The following is a 20,114-nucleotide window of genomic DNA, read 5'->3' on the forward strand; positions in this document are numbered from 1 at the left end:
GAACAAATCCAGCAGCCCTCTAGGCCAGCCTAGAAAGAGGTCTCTAGGGACCTTCCCCCCCCACACACCCTTCCCCATGCACCCACTCAGAAAGCTGCACTACTCTGCCGCTTGAGGGTGGGTGAAGGGTAAGAGGATCCAGCCAGAACTTCGCAGTGGCCAGTGTCTCTAGAACTTTGATTCTCCTTGAACTGAGAGGACCCTGGAGCTGGAGTTACACATGGTTTTCAAACATCATATGGGTGCTGGAAATTGAACCTGGGTCCTCTGGAAGAGTAGCCAGTGCTCTTAACTGCTGAAACGGTTCTCCACTTAAGTTATTACTATTATTTTTAATGTTGGTGTGTGTTGCTCATAGAAGCCAGAGTGGGCCTTGAGATACCCTGGAGGGAGACACAGTTGTAAGCCACCAGAACTGACTGGTCCTCAAAGATCAGCAAACTGAAGTGCTAAACCATCTCTTTAGTCTTCCCCACCTCTTTTTAAGTTGAGATGAGGGTCTCAAGTAGCCCAGGCTAGCTTTGAATTTCCTAGGTCACAGCAGAGAGCCTTGAACTCCTGATCCTCCTGACTACCTTCTGAGCTGGGATTACAGACATACACTACCAAGCTTGGTTTTATATGGTGCTAAGTACTGAATGTCCCGGCAAGCGTTCTGCCCCAGTTCTGAGACTTTGTCTTAAAAGGAAATAAAAGGTTGGTTTAGTAGAGAAAAACTGGAAACACTGGGAGAAAAATAATGAACTTGCTGGACTCCTGCTGCCCCTGTGACTTGGCAAGGAGTTTGTTGATTGCATGCCAAAGTGGACGATCAGTCCCACCCAGCACCAGAACACAAAAACCCCTGGCCCGTACACACTTCCTCCCATTCTTGAAGTGCCAGGCCTTAAGCTTTCTCCCAGATTCCCTTGTTTCCTCATAGCCCCCAGGAGTGATATCAGCCTGTGAAAAGGACTCGTTTGTCTTTTTTTTTTTTTCCTAACCCCATTGTATCAGCAGTCAGCAAACACGGCTGGAGAGAATCCTAAATCACTTCCCTGGCGGGTCATCATCCAGTGTCAAGGGCACTATCCTACACTGTGCTGGAAGCACTAAAAAGCTTAAGTCACCTGCAGAAAGGAGGTCACAGCCCTGCAACAGGCCCAGGAGTTGAAATTGGAATGTGGGTCGGCAGCCTGGAGTGAACCAGGCTCCCTCCCTTCCTCCTAGGTTGCTCCTGATGGCAGTGCCAGATGGGGCACGGTCTCTTTACTGCTTGTGGAACTCACGCGTTTCCTGCAGTCTCACGGAGGTTCCCAAGTTCGCCTTGAGGGGCCAGGCTGCACACTCAGGGACATGGTGGCCAGGGCCACCCCACCCAACCTGTGCCATCACCCACCACAGTGGCCTTCTCTGGCCCAGCACTTCCTCCAGTGAGTCCTAGGCTCCCTGTCAGTGTGGACATTCTGTGTCGGAGACTCCGAAGCATCACCTAAGATGTTTTTTATGTGCTTCAGCAACTTCCATTCCTACTCCTTCCCCTGCCATCTGTCCCGCCCACACATAAAGCACTGTTTTCCAGTCTACAGAACATTCCTTTCCAGGATGGGAGGGGGAGGATGACAGGAATAGCCTTCCGGATAGGCTTTATGGGGGACGTGGGTGGAATCTGACCAGGGTCTCTCCCCTTCACCTGTTTATTTTATAAAGTGCCTGCTTCTTTTTTTTTTTTTTTTTTTTTTTTTTTTTTTTTTTTTTTTTTTTTATTTAAATGAAGACCTTATCCTGGAGGAACCATTCTAAAGGGCAGAAACAAAACAAGGGGTTGGGGATTTAGCTCAGTGGTAGAGTGCTTGCTAGGCAAGCCCTGCGTTTGGTCCTCAGCTCCAGGAAATTAAAAAAAAAAAAAAAAAAAAAAAAAACAGGTGGTGATGGTGCACGCCTTTAATCCCAGCAGCACTCGGGAGGCAAAGGCAGACAGATCTAGTTCGAGGCCAGGTTGGTCCACAAAGAGTTCCAGAGAAACCACAAAAAGGAAATCTAAAACCACTGAGCATTTCTGCCTAACAAGACCCCATCTACAGCCCAGAAACAGCCTGGGAGGAGTGTAATCTTGTAACAGAACTCAGATTCACCCCAAAGAGCTGCTGCAAACCAAATGACAAACACCCCTGGAAGAAAATGGTCTAAAAATCTGAGCCAGCTGCATAGAAAATACAGCTAGCCAGGAACCACAGGGAGAAATTCTTAATCCCGGCTGCTCCTGGGTTTACAGAGAACTTTCTGCCTCTGCTCCTCGTGACTGCTGGGGTTGACGGGAAACAACTCTTGACTTTGGCAACCAGGCACAAACTAAAAAGGGAAGATTATGGTGGCTACCTTCTGAAGAAGCAGGTGGGGTACTACCCTGCTGGAAAGAGTCAGAATAGCCCATAGGGAGAACAAGATAGCTGACTGGTATAGTGCCTGCTAGAATCCCCCAGCGAGGGGCTGGAGGTGTGGCTCAGTGGTAGAGACCCTGCCTAGAACCCCCCAGTGAGGGGCTGGGGTGTGGCTCAGTGGTAGAGCCCCTGCCTAGAATCCCCCAGTGAGGGGCTGGAGGTGTGGCTCAGTGGTAGAGCCCTGCCTAGAATCCCCCAGTGAGGGGCTGGGGGTGTGGCTCAGTGGTAGAGCCCCTGCCTAGAATCCCCCAGTGAGGGGCTGGGGGTGTGGCTCAGTGGTAGAGCCCCCGGCCTAGAATCTCCCAGTGAGGGGCTGGGGTGTGGCTCAGTGGTTGATCCTGGTGCTGGGGATTGATCCTGGGTCCTTTTTTTTTTTTTTTTTTTTTGGTTTTTGTTGTTTTTTTGTTTTTGTTTTCTGTTGTTTTGTTTTGTTTTGTTTCCCCGGAGACAGGGTTTCTTTGTGTAGCTTTGCACCTTTCCTGGAATTCACTGTGTAGCCCAAGCTGGCCTCGAACTCACAGGCCTCCCGAGTGCTGGGATTAAAGGCGTGCACCACCACCACCACCACCACCACCACCACCACCACCACCACCACCCGGCTGATCCTGGGTCCTCTGAAAGAGCACCAAATCCTCTTAACTTCTCAGCTGTCCTTCCAGCCTTGAATTGTTTCCATTCATGGTTTTAGAGGTTCATGGTGGGGAGGGCGTGGTTGAAGAGAACAGTTCACTCAAGGTGTCCCAGAAGCAGAGAGTAAACAAAGGACGGACAGGACAAGATGTATGCTGAGGGCAAGCCCTGGTGACAGTTTCTCCAGCTGGGCCCACCCCCTGCCTTTGGCCACCCCCCAGCCATCAGTCATATGGTAAACCCCTTGAGACACCAGTGATGCGTGGGGCCAGAGCCCTTGGGATCTCATCCTCTCTGGAACCCTCCACAGACACGCCCAGCAGTGTGCTTCGCTTTTGCTTGTGTTGTTAGCCATGGGCAGGTATAGGTGGGGTCAGAGGACAATTTTTGCAGGAGTTGGTCCTCTTCTTCCACCACGTGAGTTCCAGGGTTTGAACTCAGGCCGTCAGGCTTCGCAGCAAACACCTGAGTCTTCTCACTGGCCCACCATTTAGAGCAACATCATGAAATTTAAAACTATTTTGCTACATGAGACACCAAAGGTCAAGTATCATAGGATCTCACTGTGGGCCATGTTCAAATCGGGCTAATCCAAGAGGTGGAGGCTATGGGTGGGGAGATGCCTCCTCCCACACTTCCTCTGACCCAACAACCACAATCACTGACTCCGCTCTCCTGTTTCTGGAGAGTTCACACTGGAGCACAGGTGGAGTAAGGGTCAGAGTTTATTTTTAGCAGGAGAGAAATCGAAAGTACATAGCCCAGAGCCAGAAAGGACTGAGCAAGGCCTTGCGGCTGGTACCTGGACTCAGCAGTATTAGTCCAAGATTTCCCATGGGACAGTCGGGGTGGTCTCCTTCCTGGTGTAGGCAGAGGCTTTCTTGGACGCTTCCTTACCCACAGTTACGTCTGTTACAGATGCGTTAGAGGCAGGGATGTTATATACAAGTGTTGCTATAGCCCTTGGGAGGCCGAAGAACTCATGGTCTAACCTGGGTCACATAGCAAGACCCTGTTTCTAAATAATCAGTCGGTGAGAGAAAAGAAAGATCATAAAGTGCTAGAAGACATTCTGGTTGAGAAGCTTATTGGGGAAAAGGCAATGGTGTCTTGTGTATGGTCCTCTGGAGGGCTCTTTGGGACCCAGTGGGAGCCTGTCAGACTTGATTTGATGTTCTTCCCAGAATCCTGTCATTTCTCTGATCTGTTTGATCAGCTTGGGTATCTCAGACACCAGCTGATCTTCCATATTCCCGACCTTGCTTTTTTTTTTTTTTTTTTTCCTAAAGATTTATTTATTGGCAGGGCGGTGGTGGCACATGCCTTTAATCCCAGCACTCGGGAGGCAGAGCCAGGCGGATCTCTGTGGGTTCGAGGCCAGCCTGGTCTACAGAGTGAGATCCAGTAAAGGCACAAAACTACACAGAGAAACACTGTCTCGAAAAACAAAAAAGAAAATAAAACAAAAAAGATTTATCTATTTATGCATATGAGTGCTCTATTTGCATGTATGCCTGCATGACAGAAGAGGGCATCAGATCTCATTACAGATGGTTGTGAGCTACCATGTGGTTGCTGGGAATTGAACTCAGGACCACTGGAAGAGCAACCAGGCATGGCTTAGCAGTTAAGAGCACTGGTTGCTCTTCCAGAGGTCCTGAGTTCAATTCCTAGCAACCACATGCTGGCTCACAACCATCTGTAGTGAAATCTAGTTCCCTCTTCTGACATGCAAGCAGAATACTGTATATATAATAAATAAATTTTCAAAAATTAAAAAAACAAAATAAAATAAATAAAATAAAAATGGCCAGGCATGGTATCATGTCTTTAATCCCAGCACTTGAGAGGTAGGCAGATCTCTGTGTGTTCCAGGACAGCCAGAGCTGCATAGTAAGACTATCTCAAACAAACAAACAAACAAAAAAGTTTATTATTGTATTCTCTCCCCCACCCCCTCGTGTGTGTGTGTGTGTGTGTGTGTGTGTGTGTGTGTGTGTGTGTGTGCGCGCGCGCACGGATGGAACTGCAGAGGCCAGAAGAGGGTGCCAGATCTCCCAGAGCTGGAATCACAGCTGGTTGTGAGCCTGCTGACGTGGTTGCTGGGAACAGAAGTTCGGATCTCTGAAAGAGCAGCAAGCATTCTCAACCACGGAGTCACCAATCCAGCCCCTGACCTTGCTGCTTGAATTCTAATAAAAAAGCTGGAGAGATGGCTCAGTGGTTCAGAGCACTGGCTGCTCTTCTAGAGGACCTGGGTTCAATTCCCAGCAACCACATGATGACTCACAACCATTTGTAACTCCAGTCTCCGGGGATCCAGTGCCCTCTTCTGGGATTCACTGGCACTGTATGCACGTGATGCGCATATGTACATGCAGGCACAACATACACATAAAATCAAAAATAAATTCAGAAATTTATTTCGATTAAAAAAGGGAGCCAGGAAAAAAAAAAAAAAAAAAAAAAAAAAAAAAAAAAAAGGGAGCCAGGTATGGTGACACATGCCTTTAATCCCAGCACTCTCCGGAGGCAGAGGCAGAGCTCTGAGTTAGATGCCACCCTAGTCTACAAAGTGAGTTCCAGGATAGCCATGGTGGTTACACAGAGAAACCCTGTCTCAAAAAAACAAAAACAGCCGGGCGGTGGTGGCACACACCTTTAATCCCAGCACTCAGGAGGCAGAGGCAGGCTGATCTCTGTGAGTTCAAGGCCAGCCTGGTCTCCAAAGTGAGTTCCAGGAAAGGCGCAAAGCTGCACAGACAAACCCTGTCTTGAAAAACCAACCAACCAACCAACCAACCAACCAACCAAACAAACAAACAAACAAAAACAAGATTCCCATGCGGCTTCAGCAGGGTGAGGAGGGAATAGGTGGGGGATGACATCAGAGATAAGGGACCAGATCGTGCAGAGAGGTTGGTGGCCCTTCCTGAGGACTGTGCCAGCAGAGAGAGCGCAGGCTGTGGCCAGCGTGACCTGGTGCCCTCTGGTGGCTGTGTGAGGACCAGGTTGTAGGAATGAAGGTTTTATTTTAAGATTGGAAAACTTTTAAAGATTTACTTTTGCAGCTGTAAGTTTCTCTGGTCCCATCCAGCCTCTTGGTCCCTTCTTTCTCTGGTCTGCCCGGTCCCGCAGCTACTTAGAAGATAATCACTCAGAGGCTTAATATTAATTGCAAATTCTATGGTCTATGGCTCAGGCTTCTTACTAGCTAGCTCTTATACCCTAAGTCATAACTATTAATCTCTGTATCACCACGTGTTCCGTGGCTTTACCTGCATCCCACTACATGCTGTTCTTTGGACCGCAGTTCGGCACCTCCCCCCACTCTCCTTTCTCCTCTTACTCTCTTGGATTTCCCGCCTGGCTCCATCCTGCCCTGCCATAGGCCAATGCAGCTTTATTTATTAACCAATCAGAGCAACACATATTCACAGCTTACGGAAAGGCATCCCACAGCAAATTGTGTTATGTTTAGTTATGCATATGTATACTGTGGCTATGTGGCTGTGAGTGCAGGTTTTCTGCCTGGCAGAGGTGTCAGAGACCCCTGGAGTTGGAGTTACAGGCAGTTGTGGGATGCCAGAAGTGGTTCTGGAAACTGAATGCAGGTCCTCTTAACCACTGAGCCATCTCTCCAGCCCTTGTTTTTTATTTCTTCAAGACAGGGTTTCACTATGTAGCCCAGGCTGGTCTGGAACTCACAGAGATCTGCTTGCCTCTCTGCCTCTTGAGTGCTGGGATTAAAGATGTGTGCCACCATGCCCAGTTTATGAGACCCTGTCCCCCCCCCCGCCCAGACAGGGTTTCTCTGTGTAGCTTTGGAGCCTGTCCTGGAACACACTCTGTAGACCAGGCTGGCCTCGAACTCACAGAGATCTGCCTGCCTCTGCCTCCCGAGTGCTGGGATTAAAGGCATGCGCCACCACCGCCTGGCAGACCCTGTCGTTAAAAAATAGAAAAAATGTCTGGGCAGTGGTAGCACTCAGGAGGCAGGGGGATCTCTGTGAGTTCGAGACCAGCCTGGTCTACCCAGGGAGTTCCAGGACAGCCAGGGCTACACAGAGAAACCCTATCTCAAAAAACAAACAAACAAACAAATGAATAAATACATAAACAAATAAATAAAAAATAGAAAAAGAACAGGAACTAAATGTCTTTAATAACACCTATTATATGACTTGTGTATGTGTGTACTCATTGAGTGTGCCTGCATGTGTGTTTGTATGTCTGTGTATGTTTTGTGTGTATAGGTCAGAGGTCAATGTCAGGTGTCTTTCTCAGTTACTCTCTACCATATTGTTGGTTCGGGTTTTTGGGGGTGCTGGGGATTGAACCCAGGACCAGTTGCATGCTGGGCAAGTGCTCTGCCACTGTGGTACTTTGCAGGCCCCACCCCAATCTTTTTGTGGGAGAGGGTCTCCCATTGAATCGAAGAGTTTTAGATTTGCCTAGGCTGGGTGTTCAGCTAGCTAGCTCCAGGGCTGTCTGTTTGTCCTGCCTCTCCAGTGCTGAGCGTATACAGGTGCCACACAGGCCTTAGCATTTGTGTCATCACTGGGGGTCGAACTCAGGACCCTCATGCTCATATGTAGAGCACTTTACCCACGGAGTCAAGAGTCGTCTCCCTAGCACCCATGAATATGATTTTGGGGCTTAGGAAGTTATATTTCTCAAAGGATGTAGTTTACAACTGACCAAGTCAAAGATTAAGCCAAGATTTTAAATTAGTTTTTTTTTTTTTTTTCATGAGCCATTTTTTTTCCTTAAAGAATTTGCTAGCCAGGAGGTGATGGCGCATATCTTTTACTGTTAACCACCCAACTAACCCCTTAGCTGGCAAATAACTCTCCCATAGCCACGCAGCTCCTAAGATGGATACTGACTGGTAAGGGTCAGAGTTTTCCTTCCAGTCCTGGGTGTAACCAGCCCCGCAGCTACCCTGATCTCAGATTTCTGGCCTCCAGGGGTGTGAGAAGAGGCATGTCTGTGATTTAAGCCACTGGGGTTGAAGCACTTTGTAAGGGCAAATAAATAGGTCCAGCTGCGTTGTACACAAGGCAGACTTTTCCAGAAGGAACTGTTTCCCCTCCATGTTGTAGCTGATTCTTGGAGGAAGAGCAGGAATCAGGAGTGAGAGGGTTAAACCAGCAAAGGCCCTGAGACAGGAATGTGGCTGAGGTCCCATGCTAGAATCTCAGTGGTCCCTGTCACTGGGGCATTGGAAGAAAGGGCCAGAGGGGCCCTACAGGCCAAAGTACCATGGGATGGGGCATGCTAAGGTTTGGGATGTTGTCTCAAGGATATTGGGAACCACAGGAGAATTCGAGCTATGAACATTCACACTGGACTATGTTCATCGTTCTCCAAGACCGGATCATTATTCCTTCTCAGACTGTGATCACAGGTCCACGCTCTGTAGACAGAGAGGACGGGACACTGCAATTAGCCTGCCAGAGATGCCCAGTGAGGACAGAGGAAGGTTTCTGGTTATCTTCATTGAGTTCTCCCCAGCACACACGGCAGATTCCGGAGTCGTTCCAGGAGTCTGAGGGCATGAACACACCATCCTTTTAGGGAAGTGTATTTTTCTTACGCCATAAGAAATCCTCCGTTGCTGCCGGGCGGTGGTGGCGCACGCCTTTAATCCCAGCACTTGGGAGGCAGAGGCAGGTGGATCTCTGTGAGTTCGAGGCCAGCCTGGGCTACCAAGTGAGTTCCAGGAAAGGCGCAAAGCTACACAAGAGAAACCCTGTCTCGAAAAACCAAAAAAAAAAAAAAAAAAAAAAAAAAAAAAAAAAAAAAAAAAAAAAAAGAAATCCTCCGTTGCCAACTCACTCCTGTGAGGTCGAGGGGGAAATGAATGATTCTAATTTCATTCTTGCGTGGGAGAACCGAAGCCCACCACCTGCATGAAGGCTAGGTTACAAAGGGAGGTAGGTGAAGGAGACTGACGTTTCCTTCTTTGGACCCGAGTTGGCCATTGGTGGGAGTAACTAGTGACTGCAAGTTAGAGGGTGTCAGGTGTGAGATGAAGATCTCTCCTGATGAGCCATCCTTGGCAGGGGAGGGATTATAGGGGTATGGGGATGTGCACCCATAGGGTGTGGAGGACAAGAAACTAGAGAGCAATACATAATTTCTGTGTGAACAAATATCTCCTGCGAGGGAATATGCCCAGCTTCCATTAGGAGAAACTGAGGCTCAAGAGTCCGAAACCCTTAAATCAGATCGTCCACTTTCACAGTTAATTAATTAATTAATTAATTAATTAATTTTTGTTTGTTTTTTGAGCCAGTCTATGTAGACCTGTCTGTCCTGGAACTCTCTACGTAGCCTAGGCTGGCCTCGAACTTACAGAGATTTCTCGGCTGCTGGGATTAAAGGCAACACCTGGCTTTTTTGTTGTTGTCTCTTTTAGACAACTGGTCGCACAGCCTAGACTAGCAAGGATAACCTTGAACTCATAACCCTTCACTCTCCTCTTCCCAAATTCTGGGATTACAGGCTTGTGCCACCGCCAGCAGCTTATGTGGTCCTGGGGACAGGGCTTCCTGCTAGGAAAGTACTCTACTAACTGAGCTACAGCCCACGCTCCGTTCCATAACTTTCTATGTACCCTTTCTGCGCGGAGGCGCAAAAAGAGAGGTTGCACACTTTTGGGGGTTACGCTGGGGTCCAGCCGCCAGGCTGAAATGAGACAGCTGGGCCCGAAGTGCACGCTAGGACTCCCAGCTTCACTTTTTCAGGCCGAGGGTTCATCTACCCTGAATCAGTCAGGGCTGGAGACCCCACCCCAATTGCCGGTTCCCTCAAGGAGGATGGGGCGCATGCGTCGTGTGCCTCAATTTCCCCGCGCAGCCCCTCCCAGCCACTCTGCAACTGAACTTCAGTCTCAGCGAATTCTCTGCCTCGAGCCACCGCCCTGCGGTCTGAACCATTCTAGCACGGAGAAGGGACAGCCAAGGGCGCGGAGGTGACTCGTCCCAGAGACGCCGTCTATGGAGACAACCCCGGGATATCATGGGAACAGCATGGACTTCCGCGTGGGGGGTCGCGTGCGTGGCCACAGCCCTCGCCGTGTCCTGGCGGCTCGGTCCCCGCGCTACCCTGCTCCCCCCACCCCGCGCGTGCACTTGGTTTGCTCCGCCTCTAGGGAGTAGGGCTGTGCGCACGGCCCCACGCGCAGACCTCGAGGTCCTTGTTGCTCTGTGGTCGGGTCCTCGCTCTGTGCGGGGATGCGATCTGGAGCCATGGCGCTCGCTGTTCGAGTCTTGTATTGGTAAGTCCTGGTGACCACGGTTCCCCCTTTCTCTGTTCCCGGTCCTTTGTGCCAGGGACTCCCCATCTTGTTGGCTGAGTACGGTGACTGCACCCCAGACCCCTCCATAGGGAGGGGCTTCCAAGGGGGTGGGACGGAAATAACAGCTCCGGGCAGATTCCCCGCATCTAACAGCGGGGGCGTCTCACCCTGGGAAAGTGGGAACTGATGCTTGGGTTCTTTTTGGACACTTGACTCAGCGCTGAGGGAGGGGAAGGGTAGCATCGAGTTTCTCTGGGGACCGTGGCCTCCCGCCAGGCCGTTTCCCTTCCCCCGCTCTGAGCAGCGCCAGGTGAGAGAAGGCTGGATGGAGGTTGTCCTGTGGGGTGTGGGGAAGACTTGGATGCATGGTGTGGCGCACATAAGCGCTCTTGGGAACTCCGTGGATGCCCTGTGTCTGCACTGTAGTGCGAGTTGCAGTTGCTCGCCCCTCGCAGTGTGGACTTGAAAAAGGGTGAATTGAGCCGGCGGCGGTGGTGGCGCACACCTCCGGTCACAGCGCTCGGAGGCGGAGGCAGGTGGATCTCTGTGAGTTCCAAGCCAGCCTGGTCCGCTTAACCAGTTCGAGGCAGCCAGGGCTACATAGTGAGATTCCCCGTTTCCAAAAGAGAAAAAAAGGGGTAGTGTGGGCTGGATAGTGGGCGTGAGGATGTAGCTCGGTGCTGCAGTGTTTGCCTGGAATGCACCAGGTCCCGTGTTCTGATCCCAGTATAACACACACGCCCCCACCCCCCACCCCCACAAAAACCCAGAAGACAAACAACTTACTGTGTGGGTGCTGGGGCTGTTAACCCCGCCCCTTTTCTGGCCTTAGTTCCCCTTCTGTAGCGTGAAGGGGGGAGGTGATGGTGGTATTTAACCCATCAGCACTCTAATTGTGCCCCTGCGAGAGGCGGGCATACAAAGGCCAGCCATTTTCTCTTGGTGGCTTTTTCTTCTGCAGCTGATACACAGCCAGCATGCAGTAAGTGATGAATAAAGTGCCTGCTGGATGGATTCCCCATCCCTGAAGCCTCTTGAGGGAGCTCTCCATTTTACAGGGAACGAAACCCTGTCTGGGAATGAAGCCGGGCTCGCTTGAGGTCCCATTACAGATTGAATCTGGGTTCCCTGATCCTCTGCGGCCGAGTGTGTGTGATCCTCCCGACCCCTTGAGGGCTCTGACCAGTCCCAGATTTTCAGGCTGTCTTTCGAAAAGGCTGCTTTGATGGCGTGGCTCCCATGAGGCCGCTGCACCAGATTCCAGGCCTAAAATGGTCTGCAGTAGAGAAAAGGGTGCTGGGGAGAGCTGGGGTTCCCGAGTGACAGCCAGGCGGGAATCTTCAGAGGTAGCTTTTGTCCTAATTCACTTGCCTCGGTTTCCCTCCCCGTTGTCATCCTGTGATCTCTCTGCCACCCTCCCGCTGCCCCCTCGCCCCCTCTCGGCTCTCTTTGCGGTCTCTGCCCCGTTGCCCATCTCTCTGTGGGTGACATACATGTCTTCCCCTCTCGAGGGCCTCTGTCACCTCCTCTGCATTCTCACCTGGGCCCCTCTTTATCTGTCCCCTCGCCCACTTCGTCTCGTCCTGTTGCCCGGCTCACTTGGACACCCGTACCGGCCTGGACCCCATGCTGCCCTGGTGGACCGCAACAACCCTGGCTTCCCCCACCAGTGGAGCTTGAGGCTACAAGCCCAAGGTGAGTGGGGTTTCTCGGGAGTGCCTTGAAGGAGGTCAGGGTGGGTATACCACGGGGAGGATTTGCCCGGCCTGGCTATGCGCCCCCAACAACTCCCTCCCATACCCTGTTTGCAGTATCTCCAGCTCAAGGAGAAGCTAGAACATGAGTTCCCCGGATGCCTGGACATTGTGAGTCTTGGAATGGGGACGGAATCACACTGGTCCCTTTTCTGTCACTTGGGACTGGGGGTGAATGGGGATGGGTTAGGACGATCCTCTGTCCTTTTGACTTATACTCTTGGGACATGGCGGGTAGGGTGTCCCTGAGAGGACATTTCAGCCCCCCCCCCCCCCACGCCTTCTTTCCTCAGTGTGGCGAGGGGACTCCCCAGGTCACCGGGTTCTTTGAAGTGACGGTAGCCGGGAAGTTGGTTCACTCCAAGAAGGTAAGTCAGTGTCCTGCCTCATGGGGTGGGGGGGGGGGCACCACACGGCTTAGGGCCTAGGTTGGTGTCTGGGGCCCAGCTCATCTCTCTCCTCTCTTCTCTTCAGAGAGGTGATGGCTACGTGGATACAGAAAGCAAGTTTCGGAAACTGGTGACCGCCATCAAAGCTGCCCTGGCTCAGTGCCAGTGAACCCTGGAGGCAGGGGTATGGGGGCCTGCTGGGAGGGGTGGGGGTGCCACCCTGGGGTGTTGTATCCTGCCTGCCCTGTGTATGGACTGTCAGAGTGCAGGGTGGGAAATGGCCACATCCCAGGGGCCCCTGGAGCCAGGGGGGCTAGGAAACATTACCTGAGGGGTTGCAGAGCAGAACCGCGGAGGTGATGGGGGAAGGGGCTTTCCTTGAGCGGCCTTCTTGATCCTGGAGTGGAAGATGCTGCAGGAAGTCAGGCTGTGGTTGATGTGGCGTGATTGCCCGCCACGCAGGAGGCCCAGAGTTCCAGCTTCAGCGCTCTAGAAACTGGGTGACGCCACTCCCCCTGAAAATCCCCAGCACGGGGGAAGGCAGGAATGAGCACTTCCAAGGCTGAGGCAGAAGGATTGCCATGAGTTGGGAGCCAGGCTGGGCCTCATGAGACCATGTCTGAACAAAACAAAACAATGGAGCTGGGGAGATGTCCCAGCGGTTAGGGCCACACTGGCTGCTTTTGCAGAGGACCCGGGTTCGGTCCCCGTACTGACAAGGTGATTCATAATCACCTGTAACTCCAGTTCCAGGGAATCTGATGTCCTCTTCTGGTCTCTGAGGGCACTGCACACACAATGTTCTCAGACATACATGCAGACAAACTGCATACACATTAAAAAACAAAACAAAACAAACATAAAGCAGAAGAGTTGGCGTTGTGGGGCAGGCCTGTGATCCCAGCATTTTGGAGGTAGGGCCAGGAGGATCAAGAGTTCAAGGTTATCCTTGGCTACACGGTGAGTTTGCTGTCGTGGAGGGCTATGTGAGACAGTCTTTAAATTCAAAAGGCTGCCAGGGACGTAGAGATGGTTTGGGTTAAGAGCACTTGTTGCGCTTGCCGAGGACCTAGGTTCGAGTCCCAGCACCACATGGCGGCTCACGGTTCCTAACTCCGGTTCCAGGGAACCCAGCGCACTCTTCGGACCTCCATGGGCACCGAGCACTCGGGTCCTGACAGGCAAAACACCAACACATACAATGAGTGAATCTAACAGTAAGAAAATGCTGCTAAGGACCTGGCAGTCTGGCCCTGGTCACCTTTGTTCCTTTGACAGAAGCAGTTTTCTGATGCGCTGGGCCGTGTAGGAGCAGCCCAGGGACTGGTGTCCAATCCAGTGTGTTCTAGAATGCAGTCCTGTTCCCCAGTCACAGCGCGTTCACAGTTGGATTTTATACATTTATACATTTATTTATTTTGGTCTTTCAAGACGACGGGGTTTCTCTGTAATAGCCCTGGCTGTCCTGCAATTTGATTTGTAGACCAGGCTGACCTAGAACTCTCTTTGTAGTGCTGGTAGTGTGAACCACCACTGCCAAGCTGGTTTTTTTGTTTTGTTTGTTTTTTTCTCTCCCTTGTACTGGGAGTTGAGCTCTCTCTGCCTCACACAATGCTAGGCAGGGGCTCTACCACTGAGCCACACCCCAGCCCCTCACTGTGGGATTCTAGGCAGGGGCTCTACCACTGAGCCACACCCCAGCCCCTCACTGTGGGATTCTAGGCAGGGGCTCTACCACTGAGCCACACCCCCAACCCCTCACTGGGGGATTCTAGGCAGGGGCTCTACCACTGAGCCACACCCCCAGCCCCTCACTGGGGGATTCTTGGCAGGTGCTGTACCACTGACCCACACCCCCAGCCCCTCATTGTGGGTTCTCAGCAGGAGCTCCACCACTGAGCTACCTTTATTATTTTTTTATTTGAGACAGTTCTGTCTGGTTGGCTGAGCTGGCTTGAACTTGAACTCACAGTGGAGCCGAGGCTGTTTTGATTTTGTTTTCCTGTCATTTCCTTGTGTGCTCCAAACTCTGCCTCCTCTACTACTGGGCAGCTCTGGCTGGCCCAGCCAGAGCAGAGTCCTAGCTTCTCTCTCCACATCCCATCCTCTCCACCTTGTATTAGTTCCTGTACCTTGGTCTGGAACTGAGTATCACATCCCAAACCCCATGGACTAGATGCCCACTCCCAGCATGCTTTGCACCAGGAATCTGGTCAGTTTCACCTCAGCCGCGCACAGCGGCTCATCTGTGAAAGCAGCACTTGAGAGGCTGGGGTAGGAGGTTGCTGCGACTGCAGGAATGTGCCTCCACGCCTGGCTGTGCTTCTTCCCCTTTTATAGTGCCCCTTCCTCTGCCTCACAAGCTGACCATCCCCTCTCTCTCCACAGTGACCTCCTGGCAGCCGCCTTATGACAGGAAGGACTGAAATGTCTCAGACCTGTGGTCTTTCCTCGATGTTCCTGCGGCCACCAAGTCAGGCCAGAGGGTGCCTCTGTGAGGGGGTGTGCCTCCCCAGAATCCACCTGTGCACGCACCCTGCCCTGCCCTGCCCTTCTGCCCTCTTCCTCACCTCTCCCTGAATTCCTCCACGTCTCCCATCCACCCTCCTGCCTTGGTTTCCCTTCTCCAGCTCAGACTGCAAGAAGATAAGCAGCCAAGTTGCCAACTGTTCCCAGTCGAATAAAAGTTGGATGAGGCAACTGAAGGGAGACACGGTTTATTTTGGTCGCAGTTCTGGTCACAGTCCATCCTGGCAGGGAGGTCGAGGTATAGCAGGAGCTTGAAGAGGCTGGTCACACTGTATCTGCAGTCAGGAGGCAGAGAGATGGGCTGGGGATATGGCTCAGCAGGCAAAGGTGCTTGCTGCCAAGACTGATCCCCGAGTCCCATCCTTGGGAAGGAAAGAACCAACCAATTCCTGCACCTTGTCCTCTGACCTCCATCGCCTGCTTTGGCAAATACTCTGGAGAGAGAGAGAGAGAGAGCGCGCGCGCACGCGCACACACACACACACACACACACACACACACCATAAATATGTAATAAGCAGAGGAATCCTCCAGCTCCCCTTACATAGTCAAAGATTCCGTGTTCAGGGGATGGTTCCACTCAAGGCTGGAGAGCCAGCTCTCAATGGTTAAGAGCACTAGCTTCTCTTTCCAGAGGACCCTGGGTTCAACTCCTAGCACTCACATGGTGACCTACAACCACCTGTAACTCCAGTTCTAGAGGATCTGATGCCCTCTTCTGGCCTCAGGCACCAGGCATGCACATGGTGCACATACACACAGTGCACATACACACAGTGCACATACACACAGGCAAAACACCCATACACGTAGGATGATAAATTTTTTTTCTGAGACAGGCTTTCTCTGTAGTTTTGGAGCCTGTCCTGGATCTCGCTCTATAGACCAGGCTGGGCTTGAATCACAGAGATCCACCTGGTTCTGCCTCCCAAGTGCTGGGATTAAAGGTGTGTGCCACCACCACCTGGCAGGATAAAATAATTTTTTAAAAGATGATAATCTCTCATCTCACAGGTGATTCTCAGTTTTGCCAAGCTGGCTGGCCTTGAACTTTCTATGTTGTCAAGGACCACCTTGAAGTCAAATCCTCCTGCCTCCACCTCCTGAATGCTCAGACTTCAGGCATCTGTCACCATACCCTCACTCAGCATGTCTTCACAATGCTTCATCAGATACCTGCTGCGTTTTGTCTACCATCCGCCTGCTGTGACATGTGCACATTTTTGTTTAAGCACCTATGCTCAGTTTTGGTGTGGACCAAGGCCTTGAATTGCTGGGTCTGTAGTGTGACCCTTTAATTTGCTTCCTTCTGAATTGAGGGACTGGGTTCTTTTGCTTGGAGGGGGGGGGCACTGGAAAAGTTTAATTTTGTGTCCAAAGCATCACAGATTTCAGTTATTTATACACATGTGGACTGGGCAGCCAGCTCAGGCAGTGAAGTTCTCTCTGCGAGCACAAGGACTTGAGTTTGGTCCTTAGCACCCAAGCAGAAAAGCTGGTCGTCATGGTGTGGACATGTACCTCTAACTACGGAGCTGCAGAGGTGGCTGAGCTCTGGGATCTGTGGGCCAACAGGTCCAGCTAAATCAGATTCCAGGTCCTAAGGGTCTCAAAAAACAAGGTGGACGGCTGGCCAGATGGCTCAGTGTGTAAAGGTGATTTCTTTCTTTTTTTGTCTCTTTCATACAAGAAAGCATTTTGCCGGGCCGTGGTGGCACACGCGTTTAATCCCAGCACTCCAGAGGCAGAGGCAGGCGGATCTCTGTGAGTTTGAGGCCAGCCTGGTCTACAAAGCGAGATCCAGGAAAGGCGCAAAGCTACACAGAGAAATCTTGTCTCAAAAAAAAAAAAAAAAAAGAAAGAAAGAAAGCATTTAATTGAAGCTTGCTTATAGTTCCAGAGGTTCAGTCCATTATCATGGCAGCAAGCATGGCAACATGCAGGCAGACATGGTTTTGGAGAAGTTGCTGGGAGTTCGTTCTACATCCAGATCCTCGGCAGCAGGAAGAGTGAGAGCCACTAAGACTGACTTGGGCTTTTGGTTGTACTTTTTTTTTTTCTTTCTTTTTTTTTTTTTTTGGTTTTTTCAAGACAGGGTTTCTCTGTGTAGCTTTGTGCCTTTTCCTGGAACTCACTTGGTAGTCCAGGCTGGCCTCGAACTCACAGAGATCCGCCTGGCTCTGCCTCTCGAGTGCTGGGATTAAGGGCGTGTGCCACCACTGCCCAACTTGGAGGCTGAAGGGCCAAGACCCTGGGTTCAAAGCTGGCGTGGGGTCACAGGCTAAAACTGTTTCAGCATAGTAAAGAGTGTTGGGGAACCTAGCCATCTGGAATACCTCCATCAGTCTAGAAAGTTCTTTTGGGAAGCATTGGTCTAGATCTTAAGTTTAACCATTTCCTTAAAAATTTAAAATTTGAACCGGGCGGTGGTGGCGCACACCTTTAACCCCAACACTCTGGAGGCAGAGGCAGGTGGATCTCTGTGAGTTCGAGGCTTACCTGGACTACAGAGTGACTTCCAGGAAAGGTGCAAAGCTACACAGAGAAATGCTGACTTGAAAAACAAAAACAAAACAACAACAATAATAATAGTAATAATTTAGCTTTTGTGTATAGGTGTGTAACGTGCATGCCTGGTGTCTGCTGAAAGCAGAAGAGATCCCTTGGGACTGGAGTTAGTTCATCAAAACAAAAGAAACAAAAATGCCAGGTGGTGGTGGTGGTGGTGGTGGTGGTGGTGGCACACACCTTTAATTCCAGCACTTGGGAGGCAGAGGCAGGTGGATCTCTGAGTTTGAATCCACCCTTGTCTACAGAGTGAATTCCAGAACAGCCAGAGGGCTACACAGAGAAACCCTCTCTCGAAAAAAAAAAAATAAATAAAACAACAACAACAAAAAAATACGGGAGCCATGTCTTCAGCACCTCTGTCTCAGTTCCTCCCCCCAGGTAAAAAAAGGGCTGGTGAGATGGTTCAGCACGTGCTGCAAAGCCCTGTCTCCGGTGTGCCCTACATCACACACACACACACGCACGCACGCATGCACGCACGCACGCACGCACGCACGCAATTAATAAAAATAGTTTAAAAGGATTACTCTGACCTCTGGGTTCCGCCCTCAGCGCTGCAAACATAAAACAATGCCAACTCTAAGCAAAAAGCAAAGCCCAGGGGACTCTGGCCTTCTGTAGAATTCCTTCTTGTCTCCGAACCGACCTCAGGTTTGTCAGGTCATATACGCACGTTTTACGCGAGCTGCCTGTCCCTATTCTCTTTCTGCAGGAGCCTGACACAGGTCTGCCTACACCAGACCTAATTCCGTTCTCCCCAATCCCTCGCTTCCTGCTGAGACCAGTCTGGAATTAGAGGATTGCTAAATGGGACCAGACAGGGTCAGAGAACCAGCTGTGGGGCGAACTAGGGCGGGAGAGCCACTAGGGGGCAGCAGAGACTCTCCAGAGCCTCAGGGAGACCGTATTGAGCTTCCGCGTCTCTTTCTGGATTAGTATTTTTATGGGACTCGTGAGTGCGAGAGCGAGAAGGTCTCCGATTCTTGTGCCAGCTCTTGGGAACTCCTCCTCTTATTGGGATGCAGTGTCCAACTATGATATGATGGTTTTTGCTTCACCTTATTATATGTATATATTTTGTCATGTTTGGTTTTTCTCTTAGAAGCCTGTTCTTTTCTAGAGACAGAAAAGGAGTAGATTCTGAGGGGAAAGATGGTGTGTAGAACTGGGAGGAGGAGAGGGAAGGGAAACTATAATCAGAATATATTGTACGAGAAAATAATACTATCCCCCCCCCCCACACACACACACCAGACAAAGTTTCACTGTGTAGCCCTGACTATCCTGGAACTTGCTCTGTGGCCACTTCTAAGTTCTTTAACTATGGACAGTTTCATTACATAGGCTTGGCTAGCCTGGAATTCAGAGATCCTACCGCTTCCGTCTTCCAGAGAGCTAGGATTAAAGATGTGGGCCACTACATTCAACTTGCCTGGAAAGTTAAAAAAAAAAAAATTAAGCGTGGCATGGTGGGGAATTCCAACCCTGGGGAGGCAGAGGCAGATGAATCTCTGTAAATTCAAGGTTAGTTGATTTACATAGCTCCCAGACTAGCCAGTAATACATAGTGAGAACCTGTCTCAAAATAAAAAACAAACAAAAAACAAGCCCAGGTGTGGTAGTATACACCTTTAATCTCAGCCCTCCGGAGGCAGAGCAGGTGGGTGTCTCTGAGTTCAAGGCCAGCCTGGTCTACATAGTGAATTCCAGCACAGAAAGGGCTACACAGAGAGACCTTGTTTAAAACAAAAAAAAATTAAAACAAACAAAGCCAAAACAAACAAGGCAGGTGGTAGCCTTTGATCCCAGCACTTGGGAAGCAGAGGCATAACAAGTTTGAGGCCAGCCTGGGCTACATGAGACCCTTTTTTTTTTTAATGTAGGGTCTCACTATGGAGCTTTGGCTGACCTGAAATTCACTGAGACCTGCCTCCTTTATAATAAGATCTGTTTTTATATGTATATATTTTCCGGGGTGTGTGTGTGTGTGTGTGTGTGTGTGTGTGTGTGTGCGTGCGCGCGCGCGCTCGAGCGCATGCAGAGGCCAGAGTAGGATGTTAGTGTGTTCCCCCCCACACACACACCCTCTCTCTCTCTTTTTTTCTTGTTTTTTTGAGACAGGGTTTCTCTGTGTAGCCCTGGCTGTTCTGGAACTCACTCTGTAGACCATGCTGGCCTTGAACTCACAGAGATCCGCCTGCCTCTGCCTCCTGAGTGCTGGGATTAAAGGCGTGTGCCACCACCTCCTGGCTCTCTATTATTCTCACTTGTCTTGAGACAGAGTCACTCGCTGAACCAACCATCTTGGCTTGGGTGGTCGGCCAGTTTTCATCTGCTTTCCTCCCCAGGACTGGGGTTCAGGCACACACAGTCAAGTCCAGCTTCGCAAGTGGGTGCTGTGAATTCAAAGTCAGGTCCTCATCCTTACAGAGCAAGACCTCTTGCCCTTGGAGCCACCTCCCCAGTCCCCAGTCCCCGTCTTTAAAGAGGGTTTTATGCTTTTCATGAAGTATCT

General features: G+C 50.8%; 1 protein-coding gene across 1 annotated transcript; it reads left to right on the plus strand.

Annotated features, from left to right (window-relative positions):
* Nucleotides 1–10,217: 10,217 nt before the first annotated feature.
* Nucleotides 10,218–15,204, plus strand: Selenow (selenoprotein W). The gene is made up of 6 exons (XM_028854941.2): nt 10,218–10,335; nt 12,027–12,051; nt 12,168–12,221; nt 12,404–12,478; nt 12,585–12,683; nt 14,888–15,204. The coding sequence occupies exons 1-5, from the start codon at nt 10,292–10,294 to the stop codon at nt 12,666–12,668; spliced, it is 282 nt and encodes a 93-aa protein (XP_028710774.1). The 5' UTR covers nt 10,218–10,291; the 3' UTR covers nt 12,669–12,683; nt 14,888–15,204.
* The last annotated feature ends 4,910 nt before the right edge of the window (nt 15,205–20,114 follow it).

Source organism: Peromyscus leucopus, chromosome 1 (genome assembly GCF_004664715.2).
Source record: "Peromyscus leucopus breed LL Stock chromosome 1, UCI_PerLeu_2.1, whole genome shotgun sequence".
NCBI classification, from domain to species: Eukaryota; Metazoa; Chordata; class Mammalia; order Rodentia; family Cricetidae; genus Peromyscus; species Peromyscus leucopus.